General features: G+C 39.3%; 1 protein-coding gene across 6 annotated transcripts in view; it reads left to right on the top strand.

The window, feature by feature from the left end:
• The window catches only part of pacsin1a (protein kinase C and casein kinase substrate in neurons 1a), a 51,129-nt gene extending 27,225 nt beyond the window's left edge, over nt 1-23,904 (top strand). For all 6 annotated transcript variants that reach the window (XM_034696373.1, XM_034696374.1, XM_034696377.1 and 3 more), the window contains 9 exons: nt 10,100-10,229; nt 14,848-15,004; nt 15,116-15,351; nt 17,414-17,569; nt 19,171-19,346; nt 20,391-20,511; nt 21,150-21,256; nt 22,022-22,236; nt 23,636-23,904. In XM_034696373.1, the coding sequence (XP_034552264.1) occupies nt 10,170-10,229; nt 14,848-15,004; nt 15,116-15,351; nt 17,414-17,569; nt 19,171-19,346; nt 20,391-20,511; nt 21,150-21,256; nt 22,022-22,236; nt 23,636-23,745 (1,338 nt within the window). In that variant the 5' untranslated portion in view covers nt 10,100-10,169 and the 3' untranslated portion in view covers nt 23,746-23,904. The remainder of the gene's footprint in view (nt 1-10,099; nt 10,230-14,847; nt 15,005-15,115; nt 15,352-17,413; nt 17,570-19,170; nt 19,347-20,390; nt 20,512-21,149; nt 21,257-22,021; nt 22,237-23,635) is intronic.
• The last annotated feature ends 1,951 nt before the right edge of the window (nt 23,905-25,855 follow it).

Raw genomic sequence — 25,855 nt, 5'->3', positions numbered from 1 at the left:
TGTTTTATCAAGCTGTACTTGAGAGTATCATCAGGTATGGGATGACAGCATGGTATGGTATAACCTCTATGTTCAGCTCAATACCAAACTCTCTCGCCTGGTGCGGACTGCCATAAAGGTCATTGGAAAGACTGGCAACCCTTCCCTACTGGCCATTTATGAGCAGTCTGTTCTTGGGTAGGCTCAGAGAATACTTGTAGATACATTGCACATCTTTTACTCTGAGTAGGAACTTTTACCGTCTGGAAGAAGGTAATCCCCAAGTGTAAATTGAATCGTTTGAAGAATTTTAAATAGTAAATAGCCTGTTACGATTGGGACAGTGGTGCTCTCTCTTTAAGAGTATGCTGTGTGTTGTATGAATGTGTATTATTTATTGTATTTATTTGTTTTTATTTATGTGTGTTCTTGTGTCATTGTGGTGATTTTTTAAAGAGCAGGTAACATGTGCAGCACTGATGTCAAAGACAGTTTCTCTACGGGGACAATAAAGGACATTGTATTGTATCGTACCTTATCTGTTGCAAAATGTCTCAACATCTGCAGGGATGACACTTGGTATGGACAGTCATGCCTCCCTCAGGAAGAATTCTTTATAACTTTGTTTTGCCGTCTTATGCTGTCATCAGATCATAATTGAATACTAAAGATTATATTCCTCAAAACTCAAGGCCTTCTCATCAGCCTTAACTGTTCTTTATGCTAAGTAAAACTACATTCTTCTTGTCTCCACTGTTTGTCCTGACATACATGTCGGATACATGTTTGTATTTGTTCTGCTCATCACAATAATTCGTTAAATAATCTGTCTACATTCAAAGCTGTTGTAGGGGCTCTGATTTTCAGCTGATGTAGGGGTAGAAGGAAGATGGGGTGCTTTTTTTTCCTAAATTCTGATGCAGACTCCCCATCTAGATCAACTTGTCAGTTCAAATTTGACTCTCTTTCTGTATGCTCCAGCAAGCAGTGAAGAGGGCTCACTGCACAACACGTTAAGCCAATAAACACAGCACTAGAACACCCTCCACAATCACTGCTTGTCCTTCATCTCCTATATCTTCTATTTACTTCTTTAGCTTCTATTACTGTCTTTTTTGATCAGTTCCTCTTCAGCACTCTCACTCGCTCATGGTTCAGTGTGTGCTCTCACTTCAAGTTATCTTTGTGTGTGTGCGTTCTGTGTCTTGCTCTTGTCCAGAGTATCGGTCACATGTCCAGTTAAATGACAGCCTTGGCTTGTTACGATGTGTGTGAAGTCTGCACAAGGCAGCTCTGTCTCCTGGCAACATCCAACAGCCTGCACCATGAGATGAATCACATCTCTGTCCTGATGTGTTCAGCTGCCGTTCTGCCCCTATGGCTCTCCACATACCACTCTGGCACAGCCTGGCTGTCTCACATGCTACATGTTAAGTCCTGAGCTCGCTGCAGATTCTCCCAGCCTTCGACCTCTCCTGTTCTTCCTTACCTTTCTCTTTAAATGTCGTTCCCTGTCTGCATCTCAGTCTTCATTATTGCCTCTACCCTTCTTCCCTTCTAACTCTTCCCCCTTGCTCATGTCTCATGAAAATACCTCCCTCTGTCTCTCCTTGTGTGTCCTTTTCTTCAGTCAGAACAAGAGGAGAGCATGCTGCGCATATCAAACAGATTTCACCATATTCACGATGCATCAAAAACCAGCAATTGTATATCAAAACACCAGCGTACGGCTTGACAAGCTGCTTTAAAGTAAAAAAAAATGCAGAAAAAGGACCCTAAAAGCAGGCTCCAAGGAGGACAGTCAAATTAAAAAATAAAATACAAAACCCAAGGCTTATTGCAGTTAAAAGCATTCTATCCAGGAAAAAGGCAAAAAAGCAAAGGCCCAAACTATGCAGGGTCAGGGAGAACAAACACCTTCAAAACACAGACAGAAAACCTTGAATGCTTGGCACTTAGTTCAAAGACAAACTGGCACTGACTCAGACAACAAAAGGACTAAATACACCGAGAAAGTGAAGCTAATCAGACCCAGGTGAACATAATCAGGCCCAGGTGAAACTAATCACATGTGAGTAGAATGGAGTGGGAGGGACATCACACAGAGGGGGAAACGCACTTTGGCAGGAAGTAAGTGTACTCTACAAGAGTGAAGAAAGAATTAAAAAGCTACTGAGGGTGCTTCTCATTACATTCATTCTCACATCCTCCCTCTACATTTTAAGGGGAGCCATAGTTGTCTTTTTTAATGATTGTGGCAGCAGGAAGACACTGCGGCAGCATAACTACGGCGTGCTAAAAGGGACAAAAAAAACATGTTAATTTTTTACCTTAATCACATCTTGATTTGCACGTTAAAGCTGGGGTTGGTTGTCAGATTTAGATACCCTTTTTGTTATACTGGTTAAAATGGTCTTTATGTCCCGATGGCAATCAATACATAATGTGTTCTTAAAAAAGAGCGAAAAAAAAAGCCACTATATACAGCCAGAGTAAACCTGGGAAAAGACCAACCAATCCCTGCCTTTGTGGGCCAAAATATGAAACCAATCAAATCCCGTCCTGCCGTTCTGCCCGCCTCCTGCGCGTACATTTCATGTTTGTTTGTGTTTAGACAGACTTTCACTATGATAATGTTTTGGTGTTTTCCTACCGCTGAGTGAGACATGAGCCGATGTAGTGCAAACACAAACAATGTGCTGAGCTCGTGCATGTGAGAGGGGGCGCGTTTTGGAGGAGCTCCGAGGGGAGAGGGGGGAGGGGTTAGACGGAGTCCTGAGGAAATGCTACATTCAAATTCATGCTAATTTTCCGTGACTGCCCACCAAGCGGCAAACTCCGATCTCAAACGATGAAGCCTATGCGGAAGTGATATAAACTGCAATACATCGAAAATCCGCTTGAGGCTGGCTGCAGAAACACCGGAAACCACATAGATATGAATGGGAAAAAGACGATCTTTGCAGCATTAATAAACATGTTTACAGCCTGGTTCAAAAAACGGCTTCACCCTACAACGCTAATCTCTCTAATGGCACACACTGTACGGGGGGTGAATTTTTTTCTAACGTGATTGTTAAGAAGATATTAAGATTATGAGTTTTGCCCAAATAAGGATATGACTGACGTGACTCCCGGTCGGGAACACACAGCCATTGGCTAAGAGACTCACACTACGTCACACTCTGCCTAGTTGAGTTCCGCATTACCAATATGGCTGCTGCCGTCGATTTGCTTCAAAACAGCTCTTAGGAACAGATGGGTGACGTCACGGAAACTACGTCCATATTTTATACAGTCTATGCTACCAACCCTAGCTTTAAAGCTGACATCCCAAACTATACCATATATGTCGGATTTATTAAACTTGGAAAATATATATTGCTCAAAATGTAAAGTTTTTATATGACTTTAAATATACATGAGCTAGCTATTGAGCTAAATTCCAATTGCACTCCCCAGACATGTTTCAGATTTGTGCTTGGTAGCATCTACTAACAAGCATTACAATGCCTGACATTTCAGTGCTCATTCTTAATTCTATAGGTGTTATCTAATCAGCCAGGACAAAGTGGGCTTGATAGTGTGCAGGAGTAAAGTTAGTTCATCTCTCTGAAATCTTCTTACTGTAACAAGCTTACGGGATAGTTGTGGTTCCCATTCAGGGCTTTAAATGGCTTGTCAACACTGGACCTTGTGACTGTGTCAGGGACATTTGTCTCCTCTTAATCAAAGGGTTCCTGTTAAAGTTGTTGAAAGGTGTCATGTTACAGTGACACCTTTTACAGTTACAGGAGTGCAGTTCTGTAGGTGCACAGAGTGAAGTTGGGATTAATTGATATCGTGGAACTTCTCACCTGCTGAATTCACAAACACCCTAAAATGTGTCTCCATGCACAAGCAACCCTTTCAGTAGAAGTGTTGATCACAGCTTAATATCTAAATTACACATCTTTCTCTCCACTTAGTATCTCTGTGTCTCCGTCCTCCTATCCGCTTCTCTGCTCTTCTCCCAAACTAGCACCCTCCCCCTCTAAAGCTATTCAAGTGGCACACAGCAGGATTATCCCTCAGCCTCTGAGACACGCTGGTTCTGTCAGACTTATCGTCTTCTCTGGGTTCACTTTGGCCACAGAGGTTAAAGCTGCAATTTTTTTTATTTATTTTTTTGTAACAACTCTAAAGGACATATTTGGACTACAAATTTGTGCATCCACAAGTAGTTATTAAGGAGTGTGTTTGACTTTAATTTTTAGGATTGCCTTTTTCACAATTATGGAGCCAACAATGGTAAGTGACTGTGCAGAAGAATGTTACTAATATGCAAAAGTTTGAGTGTTGGGGTTTTGTCAGTTTCAGACAGCAATACCGCCTCTGCGATCACAACAGACTCTCAAAAGACTGAGAATTACAAAAGTAATGGCTTTGACAGCAGAAAGTGCTGTGTGAGTGGGCTGGTTACAGTTTCAAACTGAAAGATACATCCAAATAGACAAACATGTTGTTTACAGACCAAAGATTTTTTTATTTTATTTTACTCAAGCTGTATGGACTTTTCTTTTTCTGTTTTTGCAGGTTTTTTAAAGACATTACCGACTTTCCCTGTACAATTTTCATGCCATTTGTCATTCTAGAACCTGATTAACATGAGAACCAGTACTCGGTTGTCACCAACTGTCACACCAGTGAATGCACAGGGGACTGGGAGGTGTGTTCACAGCCACTGAGGTGGATTAACCTCAATAGCTGTAGTATAAGCCCTTCTCTACAATGTTTACCACTCCCAATCCCCCCATCCTTTTCTATCTCAAGGGACATATAACAGTCACCCACAATAGACCAAACGTGAGAATTAACTGTGATGTGTTTTCTCTCTGAGGAAATAAGCAAAGGCTGGCTTTATTTTGTCCACACTGGTGCCGGAAAAACAAACCGTGTCTGTTCTTTTAAAGTAAAACTGTATTTTTGAAGTTAAATTTGTCTGCAAATTCAAGTGTGAGAGCTTCTTTCGCTGTCACCCATCATCCTCTGATCTTCATGCTCCTTAACTATATAACTATCCAGGCAACATAGTAATCGTACTGCGATCTACTCTGAGATATAATGTTTTATCCACTATCTAGGAATTATCGTGTGAATCCTAATGCCTCCCAAACATCCATAAATATTATGTTGGTGTATGTAAGTGTGTCAGTGGGGTTAAATTTACCTGCTGGACACTTTGGTTTTGTTATGAGCTTAGATTCTGGCATTGTGCCGGAGCTTAACTGGCTTTGATGTGACTGCAGTCGCTAATTGGAGGACTTGACTGATTGACAGGTAGCTGGTCCATCTGTGTTAATTTGTTGCTTGGATTAATGCATGCTACTTTAAGGGCTGCATAGCCACCTTTCTTTATCATATCGTTGCATTGTTCTGTCCTATGATCTGTGTCTAAGGTTTAAATTTGAGACGGCTGGTGCCTTTAACTTGTGCAGTTTATGAGGCCATCAGACAATTCCACCAGGTTTGTTTTCAGTGCACAAGGCATTCGCTTTTGGTATTTTTTCCTCTGCCTAGGCCAAAACGCAGTTGAGCTCGGGTTTTTTTAGCTAAACAACACATGTGCATGTTGTTGTTACTTCTTCTTAATGTTGTAGTTGTATTCTTAAATGCATATAACGGGTTGCAGCCCTAAATGTGTCATCATCAGAGGTGACCTTAAATGGGGAAGGCTGGTTTCTGGAGGAATGTTTCTAAATTTGGGAAGCACACGAGGACTCTCTATGGTGAAGAGCTCCAGCCAGCAGCCAGTTAGCATAGCTTAGCATTGAAATTTACAGTGCTTTTTTGTTTTCTGAGCACAGCCAGACAAGCTACCCCCATCCCAAACCCAACCTGTTCCCAGTGTTTTTGCCAAGCTAAGCACGTTCTTACAGAAATCAAATCTATCTCTTAACTACTCATTTCAATAGGCTACTGTAAGTCCTCTAGAGAGGACAGAAAGTTGGGTATGTTTGGTGTCCAGTGCATTTCCTGAGCAGAAGTTTGTGTGATCATCAAATGACTCTTCATAGTCATGAAATGTCCCTGTGGATGCTGTATAGGCAAGCGGGAACCTCCAGTCTCAAAATATGAAGCACATGCGGAAGTGTTATAAACAGCAATTCTTTGAGAATCCGCTTGAGGCTGGCTGCAGAAACACCGGAAACCACATACACACCAATTCAAAGAAGACGATCTTTGCAGCGTTAATAAACATGTTTACAGCCTGGTTCAAAAACGGCTTGGCCCTATGTAGTGAACTGCTCTATTGGGACACACTGTACAGGGGGTGAATTTTTTTCTAACGCGACGGTTCAGAAGATATTAAGATTACGAGTTTTTGCCCAAATAAGGTCATGACTGACTTGACTCCTGGATGGGAACACATAGCTGTTGGGTAGGAGGCTCAAACCCCGCCCCTTTAAGTCACACTATGCCTGGTTGAGTTCCGCATTTCTTAATATGGCTGCTGCCGTTGATTGGCTTCAAAACAGGAACAGATGGTCGACGTCACGGATACTACGTCCATTATTTATACAGTCTATGGTGTATAGGACCTGGAATCTGTTCAGTATGTTGTGAAGGGGGCTGTCCCCAAGCACCAACCTCGGGCAGCCTCAGAAATTAAGCCTATGCTCTGATTCAATGAAGGATAACCTTAGCAAAGAAAGTGGTCAAGTACTAATATTAGCTGTCATGTGATGCTAGCAATGGGATATAAAATATGCAGTTTGTGCGTGATATAAATAAGTTAATGTCATGTAGTGTAATGCAAAACTTGCAAAGGCTAAAGTTAGCATTCAGCTCACCTTAGCTAACTGTCATATTTGCTAGGAGATGGCTGAATGCTAACATTAGTTTAACTGTGTGATGGTAGCAGTTACCAAAAATGTAGCTTAAATTAAAATATTGATAATGACAGATGTTCGTGTGGATTTTCCCAATTAAATGCCCGGTTTGTTGCTATAAGTGAGAGAGACTCCAATGCTATTGATTTCAAAGATTCCCCACCATGACTTGACTTCGACTAGAACACAGTATGAATCTGAGGCACCTGTTAAAATCCAAACTTTATAGCAAACTGTAAAAGAGTGATTTTAATGAAAAAACAGTTTTGGTCCTTTTGCAAATGTTCATATTCGTATCCGTATCAACTCTTTGGTGAAGTTCTGACTCATTTAAGTCATCTTGTTGTACATTATAGGGGGTGTGGTCGCTTTGATTGACAGGCCCTGCAAGCTATTTGACCGGCATCAACACAACTAGTGCAGTCACTGAACTTAACTTCGTAGCAATGTTTGTGTTGTGAGTGCCTTTGGGTTTTTTCATTGTAAATATTATACAAATACTATGGCTTCCTGTTTGTTTCTTTTCACTAAGTGGTAGTACAAGAAGTTTGTGTACCGGCTTTTCGGTGAGTGAGAAGGTTTCGGTGTCTACGCCTTAATTATACAGTCTACAGTCTACGGTCTACGGTCTATGCTCGATGATGTGGCCTGTAAGTTTGTTCAATTTTTGTATTTAATTTGGGTTATATATTTCTGCCAGTGCATACGATTCAACATTGTTGTTTTGGGCTTATTATTTGTCGGTCCGTAGAAATGAGCTGACGGTTATTTTCAGTTACCATTTCGTGTCATTTACCCGCTGCCGCTCTAGTGCAGATGGGAAACAAGCTGGATGGGTCTGCTAACTCCCCGAAGCTCATTTAGCGATACATCTGATAAATCTTACAATTGTTACAAGCTTACGCTTATAAATGAGGTATTAGCTAAACCAACAAATCACACCTCGCCTGCTATCTCATTCATTTTACAGTCTACGTTCATGGCTCATTTTTAAGATGATGGACAGTTTTCTCCAGTGTATTTTGAGTCATATGTTCTGCATAGAATGTTGCAGGTAGTACAAGATACCTCTAACAAAGATAAATACAGATCTATCCATCTTTCTTTCTTCATTTTTCCTTTTCTTTTCTTATCTATTTTGATAAGATGACAAGATAACACTCAAGTGTTTATACGTTTTCAGGAGAACATTTTTCCTCTGAATAGAGGCAGTGCAAAGACTCTAGCAGTATCAAACCCTGTAGGTATAAAAGGGGAGTAAAGTGCATAGACTTTGCTTTTATTCCTTTAATAACTGTTGTGAAGCCCTCTTTTCAGGAAAAAAAGATTTTGCTTGTGGACCACTTTGCTGCTGATCCCTTTGCCACTGAGAGGCTCATGTCTCTGATTCAGACGCTGATGTTGAATTTGCCAAATCATGAAATACTTCTTTTGCATTTTCAGTATTGTAGTCACTTCAATAGCCTGTCTCTGAAAGCTTCTACTGTCAAGAGCACCATAGACTGGTGGGAAGGCTGTGACCAAGGCCTTTGATAACACTCAGCTTGGCTAAATCAGTCAATGTAGAAACACTGACTGAGCTAGAATAGATGGCCTGTTCTGCTGCTGAAACCAGAAACAATAACGCTGGGTACAATTGTTCCCCCCATAACGTTTCAATGAGTAGATCCCCTGTGAAAAGACACATTTTGTGTTGCAGGAGCTGCTACTAAAAATATGTCCCCTTTTTAATCTGACCTTGTACGTCTGGAACATCTTATTTTTCTTTGAAGGACAATTATGTCTTTAAATTGGATACGAAGGAAAGTGGGGTCATGCCGGTTGAAATGAGCCTATAACGGAGAGAGTCATTTCTCATGACTCATTCCGGGGATGAAGGATAGTGAGGGAATGGATTTGCACTTGTCTGTGAAGGGAAGTTGAAGGATAAGAACGGAGGGTGCTGGTAATATCCGAACCAAATACTCCTTGTGATGTGTCAGACTGTAAAGTGCAGACTCAGCATATTTCCGAAATGGCCGGTTGAGTCATCCTTCAAATACGATGACCTTCATCTAACACACTTAATTTGCGCTGTGCATGCTAGGAATCAATTCTTACACTGTGCTCTAATTTAACATTTTATAAAACTATTTCTCAGTTTAATTAAAGCGATAAGAAAGATGGGGTTTGCACTGTTGGGCCATGTGCATACTTAGATAAGAACCATAATCAACTGCATTACATTTCGTAGGCTAGAAAAGCATGTTGCAGCTGAAACATTACCAAGACACCCTCAATGATACAAGCGCAGACTATATATTGCTTAAACATGTTGGTTGTTGCAGGGCAATAAAAACCTTTCTGTCAAGAGTAAGCTATTAGTCATGTGAACAAAATGGATTAGGCTTCAAACAGAGCTCAATACCAATAGAGCGCCCTCCAGTCTCTTCTGCTTTAACCAGGGTGGTAAGATATCGACAAGACGTCAAACAAATAAATCACCTTAAATGCTGGAGGAAATCCAGAGGGAACTGTAGCCAGTAGGGTTTAAAAAGTAATAGGTAATTAAAACATCATTAAAGGACACTGTTAGGTGTAAAAGTAGATAGTACATTGTATTTTTTTCAATTCATTTTAGGGTTTGTAATTACATACATGATCCTGTTTCTCTGGACATGTAATGAAAACTTCACAGCTATGATAATATAGACACCAATACTACAAAGACAGACAATGGACAAGTATAAAACACCAAACAGAGTCTGTACACTTGCAAATACGCTAAAACAAACAGCGTACAAAAGGAAAGAAGAGCAAATATTTGGTAATGTTAATAAGGTCGTAAGAGTACTGTGCACACAAGATGCAATATGGGCCGCTCTGCCCGGTTAAGCATCTCTCAGATCTAATGTGTCAGAGGAGTGAGTGTCTGCACCGTGGAAGGATTCAGGGTCAGAGCTGTGTGATGGCGGTGATGCTCCACTCTCTCTGGCTTCTTTTCTAGGACACACCACTATAAGAAGCTCCTGCTCATTCCTCAGGGCACGGCGCTATATGCACGGAGAGGAGAGGGCTATTTTTGTCTCATTATTATAAACGTCTGGAATAGAAACCTCACACTGAAAGGGTTTGCTTCCAGTATGCATAGGAAAATCACTACTTTGCTTCTTCTTACAATGCTTGGCAGTGTCCACTGTGTTGCTTTGTTTCTGTGCTTGTGTAAATAATAGAGAACTGTCTGACATTGTCCTTCTTGTCTCTTTCAGTGCATGAGGAACCCAGCTCTGCTGCAGAGGACAGGTTTAGTCATTAGAGTGCTTTGCCACATCCAGGAAAATGTCTGGCTCCTACGATGAATGTGTTGGTGCTGACGACACCATGGACAGCTTCTGGGAGGTACGCACACATCAACCTGTCTCGTCTGACTGTTTCACAAAAAAACCTCCACCCTTTATTTGCCGTGTAATGATCACAAATGCAGCCAATAAGACTCAATGCTGCTGTAGCAATCAGGTTTCACGCTGATAAAGTTCCAACGTTAAGGTCAGCCTCCTCTGATGTAATTATTGACATTTGTTTCATCAAATAATGAAGGCACATTTTGGTGGCAAGCTGGTGGCCTTTAGTTCCATATTCACCCACAGATAAAAGAGTTGCATCAACCCTTATATTCCCCCTTAAAATGTCAAACCATCACTATCAATACAAGACCTTTTAAAGATGGAATAGCTTCACCTAAAGTGCAAAAGTGCAGCTGAAGAATGTTCCTGTGATTAGAAAGTTGCAGTGTTTGTGTTTTGGACACATCATCACTATGGCCAAAACAAGCTGCCATTATTAGTCTTAATAAAGATGATATTTTTGTAGACATTCAGCTTCAGAATAGGAAATAAATCTGAGCAAAACCAAAAGTCATTTTTCACATAGGGACTTTTGAATTGGCCTTGCATTGTTTTCTTTTATCACGTGAACATGCAGTCATACTTTTTGGAAGTCATTTCATTTATTTTTATAGCTCACCCTTTCTTTCATTAACCCTCCTGTTACCCTCAACCTTTCTCCTGGGGTCGATTTGACCCCAGCAATTTCAACTTCCAGAAACTGATTGTTACCCAGGTTTATGTGTCAGGTACTTTATGTTTTTGTTGACTATCTAAATAACCATTAATAAAATATATTTCAAGCATAAACACAATTTAAAGCATTAAGAAGGACTTAATTTGTAAAACAGAACATCAAACTGCTGCGAGTTTGTCATGCTTTCGTCGGCCCTGCTTTGTTTCTATGTTATCAATTCGTATGACACAGGACACATCATTGAATGTCTTTAGAGACATGGTGGCTGGAAATATTATATCTCAATCTAAAGGTTGCCGGTTTGATCCCAGCTCCTGCAGTCACACGCGGAAGTGACCTTGGTTATAGTGACCTCAATATCATCCAAAACAACCAAAACAAATGTGTGTAAAATGTCAATATTTCTTATGTTATATACAGCTAAAACAGCCCAGGGTCAAATTGACCTCAAGGAACACCAATGCATGCATAACAAAATTTTAATTTAACGTTTTCCCAGTTGTCCCCATTAAATTAGGAAAAGTCATGAAATATGAAGGCAAAAAAAATTATGTTAGTCATTAATGTAGAGACGTTAAACATTGAATTGGGTACAATAGACCCCAAGGATATTAGGAGGGTTAAACAAGGCACAGTCATACAGAACAAAAATACATTTCAATATAGAATATTGTAATGATTATAGGTTTATTTATACAACGTCTTTCAAGAACAGTGGTCACAAGGTGCTCTACAAAGGAAAACAAACAACAACAACAAATATTAAAAATAATAACAAAAAAATAATATTGTCAATATTATTATTATATAAAAAAATAATGATGATGATCATAATCATTAAAAAAATAGCAAGTATTCTTAAAAAGAAAAATAGAAATAAGACTAGAACACAGGCAAGGCGAGCAACAGTACATAACAGATTAAGAACGTAGAACAAATTATATTACGTCAAATATAAGCTGCTAGGTCTTAGCCCAATTATATCAGTAGCAATTATTTTGCGTATCTCATCCTATTTTACAAACAATCAGACCAAAAACTTTGTCACCTGAGGGAAATTCATACCGGACCACAGTACCACAGAAGAGTGCAATCACAATCTTTACATCCATCAGTCTCATAAACAAAAAACACAGTGAATCACAATGGAACAATAAACACAGAAAGTAACAGCCAGTCCACACTGTCACACAAGTAATATGTTCCCTCCATGCCAATGTCCCTGACTGGTTTATATACTGTACACCCGCCTCTTATGGAGTATTATATATTGCACCAACAGAAGTGGTCGCAGCAGCAGCAGCATCGTGTCCGTGTCGCCCGCTGAGCAGTGCCCCCATAAATGGCATTCAGACTATGAATAACTCAATCAAATACTGTAATAATGTACATTATGTTCCCTGAAGGAAGTGAGAAAATGCAAGTTTTTTTGTTGTAGTGAATAGGCTCCTTTCATTTACACAAACTGGCTGAATGAATACGATTACAATCATTCACAATGCTCACTTCTTGATTGTGTTAAAGATGTGAGTGGTTAGCGTGAGCATCATGCAGAAGCTTCTTTAAGTTATTTCTTTCTTAGTTAATAGAGATTTGTTTTTCTTTCCTCAGCGTGTTTATTGGAAATCATATCAGTAGTAAACTGTGTCATCACAGGGCACATCACAACAAATACTAACGTCGTACAAGGTCTGTCTATCCTCACTTGTGCAGAGATGAAGTGTATGTGTGTGTGTTTGTGCGTCCAACAAATTAGCGTTAATGAATTCCCTCAGAACAAAGTCTTCTTTGTGTAAAGGCTCTTAGCCACAGAGACACAGACAAAGAGCCTCAGTCATCAGCGGCTCTGAGGAGGCCTTTCACCACATGCACCTGCCTATAGCATCTCTATAGTAGCATCACAGCACTGCGAAGCTCACGGCTCTCAGATTTTTATCATCAGACGATCACTACGATTGTAAAACAACCGATCTAAGCAACACAACCAAAGCATGACATAGCCACCATATTGTTGAATTCCAACTCAAAAACACAAGCTCATCATGTGTGTTTTCATGTGTTGAATCGGTCCACCTGTGTGTTGTTGTTGGTGTGACTCTGCAGTCTGCCACACAGGCCAACACACATACCGTCACACACCTGTCTCACTGCCTCCCTGCAGCGCCCTCAGCTCAAGCAGTATACACACATGCATGCTTATGTCAGGACCAATCACAGTGCAGCTCTGCAACCACAAATGTATCAAAAACACTCTAGCTGTGTGTGTGTGTATGTGTGTGTGTGTGTGTGTGTGTGAGGATGTATATATAAATATATGCATGTATATCTTCTACGCACGGGGGTTTCTTTGTATTTCCGTCTCTACCTCGTCATCTATCCCTGAGAATCGGTCTGCCTGCCTTACACCACTCAAGAGGATTAAGGCAGTCTCTCTCTCTCTCCCCCATCTCTCTCTCTCTCTCTCTCTCTCTCACAAACACACATATACACACACACACAAACACAAGCCTATGTCATTGCATAACTACACATGCACAGGCACGAGCAAACCCCCCTCCCCCCTTACATCCCTCCCTTCATCATGCACCATGAGCTCACGCCCCCTGCAGGCACTAAAGAGGCGGAGCCACACAGCCTGGCACTGTGTTTTTTTAAGGAGGTCTCCCTTAAGGTGGCGAGAACTCAAAGCAAAGGCTGGAAACTCATTAAGACAGAGAATAACAGAGAATAATAGCGTTTACGACATTGTAGGATAAAGAGAAGAAATACGAAGCTTTGATGCATTTATACAAAAAATATTAAACACGATCTGTTTCAAGCTTGAGGAGAAATTGCCCATGAATAGCAGCAATATAAACAATATATATTACACTCAGTTAAAAACATGTTTTATTTTAGAATATACTCTGAGAAATGTTCTGGATTGGTAATAAAAATTGACAGGAACATATAATAATGATTGAAAAAACACTTAGTATAAATATTGCTCATTTTTAAAAAATGTTGAACTGCTTATAGGATGAATTTGTTGCTTATTATCTTGTTTTGATTGATAAACAATACAATTAATATATTTTTTTTGTTTGCATATTTTAAGATTATTACATACAGTTAGTCAAATGAAGAAAAAAAACAAGAAAAAAACCAAGACAGATGGATAAAGTAATATACAACAACCAATGAAAAGGATACTACTGCTACTACTACTACTTCTACTACTACTACTACTAATAATAATAATAATAATAATAATAATAATAATAATAATAATAATAATAATGATGATAATATTAAATAAAAGTGAAATAATAAAAATGAATTTTCCTTAAGATTGCAAATCTTGATTGAAATTAGAATTACATTGAATTTTGATTGACTTCTTACACTTGTAAAATATGGGAATTTATTAACATTATTAGTGAGAGTGACCTCCAAGGGGGCTTTATTCATATAGTTAATTCAGTGAGTTGATACATATTTGAAAACAAACAAAGTGTATACAATTTCATTTTGTATTAAGCTTTGAAAAGAGGACAGAAGCAAGGGTTAAAGATACAAAAATAAATAGAGCATTTAATAGAATTAAGAACATGTACTACTGCCTACTTATTTCTCACTTATAACCGGTAAATCATTTCAACAATACAATTTAGAGCTGCAACTTTACAAAACAGACACATATATGCACTAACTTGCATGTTAGAGGCCCCTGTTTTTACTCTGCTTCAAAAAGAAACCATATTAAAAGAAACATAATAGACAATCAGTACTGAATATTGTTAAAAGAGAAGCATCATGTCCTTGAAGAGCAGAGAAAAGCAGCATTGTTTTGTCGTTCTGTTTTACATGCTCAAGTATGTTTTGTTGATTTTCCCCTTTCCTTCGAGAGGTTGGATTTATTTTCTGTCACTCAGCCTGATTGTCCCTCTCTTGTCAGGTGGGGAACTACAAACGTGCTGTCAAGAGATTTGACGATGGCCATCGGCTCTGCAATGACCTCATGGGCTGTCTGCAGGAACGTGCTAAGATAGAAAAGGCGTACGGTGATCAGCTAACTGCCTGGTCCAAGAGATGGAGGCAGCTCATTGAGAAAGGTCAGCATTCAGGGAAGAGTCAATAAGATAAATACCTCAACAAATTGAAGTACTTACACTGCTGGTCTGGTGTTTACCGAGCATTTGGTTTTGTTTTATCGGGCTTCCTAGGTCCACAGTACGGCTCTGTGGAGAGAGCCTGGCTGGCTGTGATGACCGAGGCTGATAAAGTGAGCGAGCTGCACCAAGATGTGAAGAACAACCTGACGAATGAAGACGTGGAGAAAGTGAAGAACTGGCAGAAAGAGGCCTATCACAAGCAGATGATTGGGGGCTTCAAAGAGGCCAAGGAGGCTGAGGAGGGGTTCAAGAAAGCTCAGAAACCCTGGGCCAAGAAACTCAAAGAGGTGAGAGGGATGGAGAGAAACCTGCATGAATTATCATGTTCATGCCGTGTGTTCAAGAACATTCCATGAACATTATTAAGTCTCACCTTTCTCTTTTTGTGCTTTTAATAATGATGTGTTGCTTTGGGCCCAGCTGTGCCACATCAGCACTTAGATCTCTCCACACTCATCTTTCATTTTTAATGTAGAGGAAGTCATTCAAGTAATTTAAGACATTATTGGCATATTTTTTAAATCATGTTTGATGAGAAATTAATCTACCAAATAATATAAAACACTAATCTACGAGTTTACTATGTGACAACAATTTAACAGATATATTTTTGGGTCTTTTTCACCTTTATTGGATAGGACAGCTGAAGAGAGACAGGAAACGTGGGGAATAGAGAGAGGGGGAAGACATGCATGAAATGGTCGACCGGCCGGGAGTCGAACCGGCAACCTCTGCGACAAGGACTATAAACTCTATATGTGGGACGCTTAGACTGCTAGGCCACCAGCGCCCCTAACGACAATTTAACAATGTAAAATTATCACTCAAGTCGGCAGCTCCTCTCTGTTTCACACAGCTTTGTATTGAAATCGAGCTGAATTTTAATCTGGATTCACTCCCAGCTTTCTCTGTAAAAGTTTTCAGCAAAAGCTCAAACACAGACGAACATTGAGCAGCTAAAGGGCCAAAAACTTCCCTCAGGAGGTGGTGGAGACCAAAAGTAGAGCTAAAAGAGTATGTTTTGGACTTAAACAAAACTGCAGAACACATTGCAATTTAGTTATCTCGGTCAATGCAAAATGTTTTGATATGTCTCTTAGGGATGCACAATATTATCGGTATTGGCTTTAAAACAAACTATCAGATATCAGCCAACACGGCGATATCCGACGATATAATTGACCGATAAAATACTGGGCTGCTGCACAAATGTTGGGCTCGTGTTTTAGAGTTAAATTTGAATTTAAGCAGCAGTCTGTAAGGTACATATAATTTGGGTTGAATTGCTGTACAGTTGCACTTTTCACCTGTTCCCTGTGAACAGAGGTTAGGTTTACTTACTATGTCAAATGTTAAATTGGCCAAATTTGCCCTGGTTGTGGGTTTTGTTAGGATTGTCTCAGGGAGAGCTTCATCCAAGTTTTAAGTAGGATGTATCTTTTTGTATGAATTTTGTTTGAAAGCAATCATCATAAACAAATATGCAGTTTTAAGTATTATGATTTTTTCTTATTTTGCACAATAAAAGAACATTACATAGCAAAGGTGATAAGAGCATCACATTGATCATTGATGATATCTGCAATTAGGTGTGGGGGAAAAAATATTGGTATCGGTAATCGGCTAAATTAGTTGTAAAATATCGGCATATTGTATATCGGCAAAAAATCCAATATCGTGCATCCCTAATGTCTATGTAGTTTTGCAGCCCTGGAGTGGACAGAACAATCTGTATCTGCTGGTTTCATTATATAAATTTGATCAAATCTGTGTGAACTTTGGAGCCTCTCCATGACACTCTCTGTGACTGCACCCATGGTGGTTTACTGGAGTGTTTCCTGACTCACAGCTCTGAGGCCGTTCATTTGCATGTGAAATTTGACAAAAACTCTATAAGGCAACATAATCAGTCATTAATTAATTGTCAGTGGACCCGGTTTTCCTGCATAGACAGACACTTTGTAGATGCTGACTTCACTGCCTCCAGCAAGAATTCACTCCTACAGACACTGTGCTTAAGGATACATTTTACCTTTATTTGACATTTGTGAAGGGACCTGAGACTCTTTCCTGACAACACACAGCAAATATGAGTTCCTTACCTGTGTATTGATCTACGTTTATACCCACTTTTGTCTTTTTACCCTAAATCGCAAAATAGCTCTTGTCTTGGAAATAGACACATAATAATGTTAATGTTCTGATACTGATCACATTTGAGTGGAGAGCCCAGTCTGTACAAGGTCAGCCCTGCTTTTGACATGAGTGGATGTGACTCTCTCATGCTCCTTTGGTCAAATCAGATCATGTTTTTGGGAGACTGACAATGCCTGCGTTTTGGACATGCAGATGGAGGCAGCTAAGAAAACATACCACATGGCCTGCAAGGAGGAGAAGCTGGCTGCCGCCCGAGAGGCCAACGGCAAGACCGAGGCTTCTGTCACACCAGACCAGCAGAAGAAGCTCCACGAGAAAGTGGACAAATGTAAACAGGACATGCAGAAGGTGAGGAGAGGGCCGGGGAGAGAAGTTATGAGATGATGGTTTGTGTGGTTTGAAGGGAGGTGAAAAACAAACAGGGAGAGAGGAAAGTCGAGGTAAAAGAACAGAGTCAATTTTCCTGGAATGTTTTTATTGTCTGATGTGTGTTCACAACAAAACTCCCTAAATATCGAAGAAAAAGCATATTGTAACATGTTTTTGTTACATTGGTTGATAGATGTAACACACACAAATACATTTTCCAGGCATTTGCTCTTACCCTGCTGACCCAGGCTCTCAGTGCAGGCTTTTAATTGATCAGGCTTTTAAATGAACAGTCTAAAACTTTATGTTATGAAATATGTATGCAGTGTGAGGGCAGAAATAGGCTTTCCCATTTTGAATATAATACTTATGTGATTATGGACACATATAATTAGTATTACTATATACTCACAGTGTCAAAGCACTGGAAAAAATGCCCCTCCATAAACAAGGAAAAAAACCATATTCCAAGGTGCTTTTACCTTGAAATAAGCAAAGAAATCTGCCAATAGAAGAAGTGAAAGTTTGCTTGGTAAGATTTCTTAAAATAAGATGTAATATTTAGAAAACTGTGGTCTTAAAACTTATTTTAAGCAATATTTTACCAGTATTTTAAAGCTTAGTGTCTCAGAATAAGCCAGGAATGCTAACAATTAGTATTTTTTCACTCAAAAAAATATTTTTGCACTGATACATTTCATGTCAACTTCTTCATTTGAGATATAGTCACCTTAATTTAAGCTGTATTATAGCAGCACTTCTCTAGGTTTAAGACTATCTTGTACTTGAAATAAGAGTACAAAGTTTATTTTGAGCATTTTGAGATATAATGTCTTCTCATAGTTGGATATACTAGTCATGTTGTTTTTTAGGATAAGCCAGCTATGCTCAAAAGTAGGTGTTTCATTGAGTGCATGTAGTTTGAGGATGTATATTTTTTATCTGATTTAGAAGAAACAGTGCCTGAAAACTGTAACCCACCCTTAAAAAACAGCTTTTCTTCCTTTCTTTTATCAATGGAGCTGTTTTCTGATAGATTCTCCAATAAAATGCATTTACTTAAATCAATTAAAGTGTTTGTCTTAAATCAAGATTGTCCGTCTTCTAGGAATAAGATCTCAGCTTGAAAAATGTATGAAATGTAAAGTAAACCTTGTTTCTTCTAAATGACAACTCAAAACAAGAACATTTCAAGATTGTTTGACTTAACAAGATATTTAAGATGCATTGTCTTAAAACAAGTCCCTCTATCTTGCTCAAATGTTACTTGTTAAGCAAATGTATCTTAAATCGAGTGGGATAAGACATTTTGACTAAAAATGAGACAATTTCACTTGGTAAGATTTTGAGTTTGCAGTGAGTGTATTTTTAGCATGTAAACTGATTACACACATCAAAGCATTTCCTTTTCAGTCTTAGTCCACTTGTGTTACCCGTTCCAAAGTATATATAATTGAGATTAATTATCACATGGAAAAAAAGAAGATATAAGTAAAAAGAAGATCATCTGTTAAATGGGAACATGAACTAAACCAGTCTTGTTCTCAGGGTCACATTCTTTCTTCTGCTCTCTGTCTCAGGCTAAAGAGAAGTATGACAAGTCTCTGGAGGAGCTGAACAAGTGCACTCCAGCATACATGGAGAGCATGGAGCAGGTGTTTGATCAGTGCCAGCAGCACGAAGTCAAGAGGCTGACCTTCCTCAAGGAGGCCCTGCTGGACATCAAACGCCATCTTAACCTCACCGAGAACCAAAGGTGAGCATTTTGTTATGTTTCAGAGAGCTGTGTTTTCTCTGACAGATGATTTACTACAACACCGTGTGAGGGTGAAGAGAGACCCTCTGTTATCTCATGCTCTTTCAAATTAGTAATCCAATATTCAAGATGTATGGGATCTAATTTTTAAGTGTTATCTAAACTGTAAAGCAGAAATAATTACTGTGTACCCAGATTTGATTTAGATTACAGGTAGTTTGATTTGTCGTCACAGTCAGTGACAGACTGATGGATCTCAACGCTCCTCTCCATCAGGCATGCTTTTCTCATTAGCGTTCAGACTCACCGCACTAATTAATAGATGATTCAGTCAATGACGTTTCTGACAAACTAAATTTTGTCACAGTGAATGCTTGTCAGGTTCTCACCTGCATGTAATAACAGAGCAGAGAGCCATAAATAGAGGTTTTCAAGTCCTTTTAGTGAACCTGCAGCGGAGGATTAAATCCCTTTTCTGCCTGGATTAAACTCTAGTTGAAAAGGTTGGCTTCTTGTTTCCTTTGCAGTACTTTCCTTTGCTCTGCCTGACCTCATTTGCTCTATTAGAGAAGAAAAAACTACAAAGAGGAGACGAGACACATTCGATCCCTTTGTTTTCAATTCTGTTTATCACTGAATCCAGATATCTGTTTTCTCTTAACCATCAAGTCGAGTTTTGAGTACTTAATACAAAAATAGAGAAAGACATGTCTGCAGATATAACTACCACATTTTCTTCGTATAAAATCTCCTTTTTTTAATCTATTGCACATTTTGGAGATGTGGCAACACTGCAGCAACACAAAGAACAATATGTAAAGGATTATTGGCATTATTCAGGCCAAACACTTCAGTCGTTGTGGGCTTATGCTCCAGCACAATACAAGAGGATACACAGGAGTCTTGTCCTGACCCGATGTTGGATCTCTCCCAGCCCAGAATTTGAACTACATTGTGGTTCAAATTCCTATGCCAAATTGGCAGCAACCCGGGTCTCTTCTGGCACTTCCAGTGTCACTATTTGTTCCATTTTTCTCTCCACAGCTATTCTACAATATACAGAGAGCTAGAGCGCACGATCCTGGCTGCAAACACACAAGAGGACCTAAAGTGGTTCAGCAACAACCACGGCCCTGGGATGCACATGAACTGGCCTGCATTTGAGGTTCAGTACTCAACCTTCATCTTTTTTGTTCAATTGGATCTTAAAAACAAATGTATGTTTTATTGGTATTCTACATCTGTTAGATACTTGTGTGTGAATTAACAAGGACGTATCTCAACTCCATTCTGAAAGTTATACACAAAAGAAGACTTTGACGGACAGGCCTCTCTTTCTCTGATAACAGAATAACAGTGGTAAAGACAAATACTTAACCCAAACAGCTTTATTTGTTTCATCCCTTACCCAGTCATATCCCTGATTGTCAGTTTAGAGAATGGGACAAGATATCCTGATTCATTTGGAACCACAGAGGGTAAGATACTAAACCCTGCAGTTGCCAAAACGCAGTGGAGGCATGACCTTACCAAGCCATCAAGACTTATCTAGTGGCACCAACAAGTCGCTGTGTTTACCTTTTCTTTCAACTTTTTTTATTTTGTTTTATTTTATTTCATTTATTTATTTGGATGTGACTGTTTACTGCAGAAGTTCTGTTTTGTACTCTGTTTCCATTAAAAAAAGAGTATCAAAAAAATAACAAAATCCTCTCACAAGATCAGAAAAAATCTCCCCTTTTTATGTGAAATTCTTCTTGTTTTCTGCCTTCATGTGCATCTCTTTTCACCATTAACCTCCAGGAATACAACCCAGACCAGGCCAGTGCTCCTCCAAAGAAGAAGAAACCAGACGGAGCCCCACCCACTCCCAGTACAGACCATGTGGCTCCACCTGGTGACCGCAGCAGGTAAGTTCAAACAGTCAGTTGTTTACCATGACATCAGTCATAATAGATCACTTGGTTTAATCAGGACACATTTTGTGACAGCTCTCATCAATAAGAAGCTTAATATACTTCTGGCTGTCTGGTATAAATTCTTAAAAGATAGGACTTGTTTTATTGATGTCTGTAGTTTTGGTTACAAATGTCATAAAAGGGTAAAACTAACCTTTAATGTGTTACTTCTGTCACTGACTCACTCCTCAGCCCTTTGGTTCTCAGCTTACTCATGCAGTCTCTTGAAATAGGACATAAAAATGTATTTTTTTTCTCAATCATTTGGATTTTTTTTCAAATTTCTCAATTTAAACAATAAACCACACTTCTCATAATCCTAATTTTAAAAAGTATTTAAAATTAACAGATAAAAAAAAAAGTGATGACATTAATGAAATTCTTTGAGTTGTTTTTCGAGACTACCCTCAGCCCCTAGTTTTTTTTTTTATATGACTGTTTATTAACAGGAGCAGGATGGTGTATCCAGGATCAGGTCATAATAAGCAATAGTGCCCTTGTTAATCATCATTGCTAAAATTATCCCAGTGCCATGATGCAACTTAAAGAAGTTTAATAGTGTTAGATCTTTGGCACAGATGAATAAACTAAACAATATTTGCCGGTAGAAACAATTCATCGCTAATTATAAAATCTCTCCTTTGATAATATTTAAAGGGTTGTGTTTTGAGGGTCTCTGCACATCTCATTTCATCCTCTTTCCTCTCTGTCCTCCAGTGTTAGCAGCTATGATAAAAACCAAGCCTATTCGACTGAGTGGTCCGATGACGAGCAGCCCGCTGCATACTCTGGCAACGAAAACGGTGGAAACGGAGGAAACGGAGGAAACGGAAATTCTTTTGAAGATGATTCGAGCACTGGCAAAGGGGTCCGTGTGCGCGCTCTCTATGATTACGAAGGTCAGGAACAGGATGAGCTCACCTTCAAAGCAGGTAAGTCAACAGTGACCAGATAAATAAGGATAAATGATTGTGTTTAAACTCACTTTATAACGCATCACACAGGTGGTCAGACATCACCATAGCTCCCTTCCACTGTGGTCAGCAGCTGTGGTTAGTCAATAATAGCCATGTGGAAAACAAATTGCAGGCGCTTGCCATCACTTAACAGAAGCTCTTTGTAACGTGGTGTGGAAAGAGGCTCTTGAGCCCCACACAGTTGAATTACTAACAATTAAGAGACAAGCAGAAAATATAACTGCTGTAGTAGCCACAGCTGTGAGTCTTTTTCTGTAGTCCCTGACTGTCCATCTTCGTTCTATCTATGGTTTAGAGTAGTTGTTTTCAAATCTAGAAATGACTAGGTGTTGCCTTTGAAGAATTATTGTAACTTCTTGTTCTTGTTTTCTTGTAAACAAACAAGGTTTTTATTGACATTTAGGCCTGATTTATAATCCTGCATCAAATCTATGTCTTAGTATATGCTGTAGGTTTGTGTAGCCCTTAAAGCTAGGGTTGGTAGTCTCAGAAAACTAGCATGAATTTGAATGTAGCATGTCTCCAGGACTCCGTCTAAGGGGCTGTAAATAGAATCAGGGGAAGCGAAGGCAGGGGACGGGGGGTGCATGCTGGGGAAATGTACGAGCAGGAGGCAAGCAGAACGGCAGAACAGTATTTGATTGGTTTAAAATTTTGAACCCCAAAAACGGTGATTGGTTGGTGTTTTAGATAGCGCCTTTTTGTCCCGCTCTTTTTTAAGAACACATTATGTGTTGAATGCCATCGGAACATAAAGATCATTTTAACCAGTGTGACAAAAAGTGTATCTAAATCTGACTACTAACCCCAGCTTTAACCTTTGCATAAGCCAGTTTACATTGGCTGCTATGCACCTCCTCAAAAATGTAACCATGTATCAAAACATCACAGACTACAAACCATGTGATTGATCCACTACGTAGCATCTCCCTTCCTCTCTTTATGATCAACTTCTGTCAGCTTTATCTCCTATATAGTTTGATTGGATTCAGTCGCCATTTTTCTACTATGTGAAAACAAGCAGAGACCGTAGCAGGAACAGAAACTGGGGTTATAACTTGCATAGAAATATGCTGCTTTATTTGTAATTTCGTCAATTTAACATAAAAGATTGGACTTTTTAAGTGTTTCTGTTTTCTTTATAAATACTGTCTCAAGACTTGGGACCCATGACCTGAATATTTCTGATATACTGGACAGGATACAGCGACAAAACTGATATTACATCATGAGTATAACACTAAAAAATTGAGTGGGAATGAATCAGCCAAACAAAAAAAATGAAGCTTTTTGAGTTCTCATCGTTTTAAATATCAATATTCATTCACTGTTGATTGTTTTCTCTCCTTCACAGGTGACGAGCTGACCAAGACTGAGGATGAAGACGAGCAAGGCTGGTGTAGAGGTCGTTTGGACACGGGCCGAGAGGGACTGTACCCAGCCAATTATGTCGAGCCGATCTAGTCACATTACTGGACAAGGACACGCCATTGGAGGCAGCTTGAACTGTCCCGTCCAATCGCACCGCACATAGCCAGAGACTTAAGAGCAACACATCCCTTGCCCAACAGATGCGCCAAGCAGTCTTGCCTAAATAAAAACTTAGTAACCTAAAAGACAATATATCAGTATAATATATTTTATCCAGCATTTGGGGTGGGTGGACTTAACACGTTTAAAAACAGGAGCAGCAGTTATTCCAGTATATACACACTCAACTATAACATCCAAACAGTGCAGGAACACATTGCTTCTCGGTGTGGCTGTAATAAACATATAATGCAGCTTATTTAAACTTGCAGTATACTGCAGTCTTTTCTCTTGTGAAAATGGGGAGATGATATAATATGTTGAACCCATTCTACAAAGATGAGCTTCTTTAACCTGCATTGTGTATATACGGTGTGATGCCATTTTTGTGTAGCATTTTTAATGCTGTGTGTGGTCAGTCGTCATTCTTACATTGGGAATGCTGTGTAGTGTTAAAGTACCACAGACAGTATCCTCTTTTCTTTTTTGTTTGTTTGTTTTTTTTTTGTTTTTTTTGTGATTTGGTCCGACCTCTTTTCCAGTGTGTGCAGTGCTATGTGTTTTTAACTGTTTCTGAACTTGCATAGCAGCATGTGCTATGCAACAACTTGCATTCCCTGAATCCTGCAGCCTCCTGCAGGCTACAACTTGATGCAACACTTCAACTACAAATGCAGAGTTCACTTTTTCAGCATCACAGGCTTTCTGTTTCATGAAAGGAAGCTTGTTCATGAAGTGATTATCTGTTTGTTTTGTTTTTAACATCTTTTTTTTTTTTGGTTTGTTTTTTTAGCATCACAACTTCACACCTTTGACAAAATCATCTCCATGAAACTCATGGAAAGGATATAGAGTGTGTGCAGGAGCTTTCATTCTTGGTTCGGTATGCAGCTCTTACTTTCATCAGCTACAGGAAACCGAGTGATACTTTCCCTCAGAGCAAAGTCTAATCAAGTCATCTTCCTGAGTTGGCCACTGCAGTAGAAGAGGAGGGTTTGAACAAAACCTGTGCCGGGCACTTTTCTTCCAGAGTGAGAAGCTATTAGAGGCATGTTATTGTGATTCTGTGAGACAGACATTTGTCTGCAGATTGAAGCCTCTCAAACAGGACATGAATGTACTAGTGTTTGGGCTTGAAAGAGGGCATGTTGTCTAAACACGCGTCTTTAATGTCAATTAGAGCCCTGCCTAGCATGAAGCACTAGTTATGTGGCCCGTTTTCCTGCTGAGCCAAAGAATGACCCAGTACCATCAGCTATCTGTTTTCTCTCCATGCAATAACCTCACATATCACGTCTTAAACAGCTTCAGTGAAGATCAACTTGTAGCTGCCTCCCAGTCCACCCAGACTTCATTTGTCTGCTAACACTGCATGACGACACAGGGAAGACATTTGTTACCAGTAGTGCACTAAATGTAAGATGACACTTCATCAGTGCAGTACATGGTTGTTTTTAAATCTTTAACTTGCTCCATAGATACGAATTTAAAGCAGAAATTAACAGATCACTTATCAGATGTTGGAAGAAAAAAAACACGTATTTCGCTTAGAGTTGCACCTAAATCTCTGATTAGATTGAATAGATGCTTTTTATAACTTAGTTGTCCTGAAGTTTGAAACTTTCACTGGACCAACAGCAGTCAGATGTGTTTAGCTCTGTGTCTGGAACAGGATTTGACAGGTTTGGATCTCACACATGAGGAGAAACACATCACCAGCTCACAAGTTGTGTCTTAGAGTAAAGCTGTCCAGCATAGCAAAAAGGACTCCTATCATCAAACTGTCCCACATTATCAATGTGCAGATGCTCACGCACCCACACACATACTAATACATGCATTAAACACACAATATACACAACACAGTTCAAACATAAGTCACATTACCAGGTTAATATTTTGGGGTAAACATCTTCATCATCCAGTGTGTATGAGTTGTGTAAATGTATCAGAAAAAAAATGTAAAAAAAAATGCAAGTGATTGACTATTAAGACAAAATGTAGTGTTATACATGTAAATGTGTTTCATTAAAATAACAGCAAT

Source organism: Notolabrus celidotus, chromosome 11 (assembly GCF_009762535.1).
Source record: "Notolabrus celidotus isolate fNotCel1 chromosome 11, fNotCel1.pri, whole genome shotgun sequence".
Taxonomy (NCBI): Eukaryota; Metazoa; Chordata; class Actinopteri; order Labriformes; family Labridae; genus Notolabrus; species Notolabrus celidotus.
The sequence above is the reverse complement of the archived record's forward strand: the minus strand, read 5'-3'. Positions and strand labels throughout refer to the sequence as shown.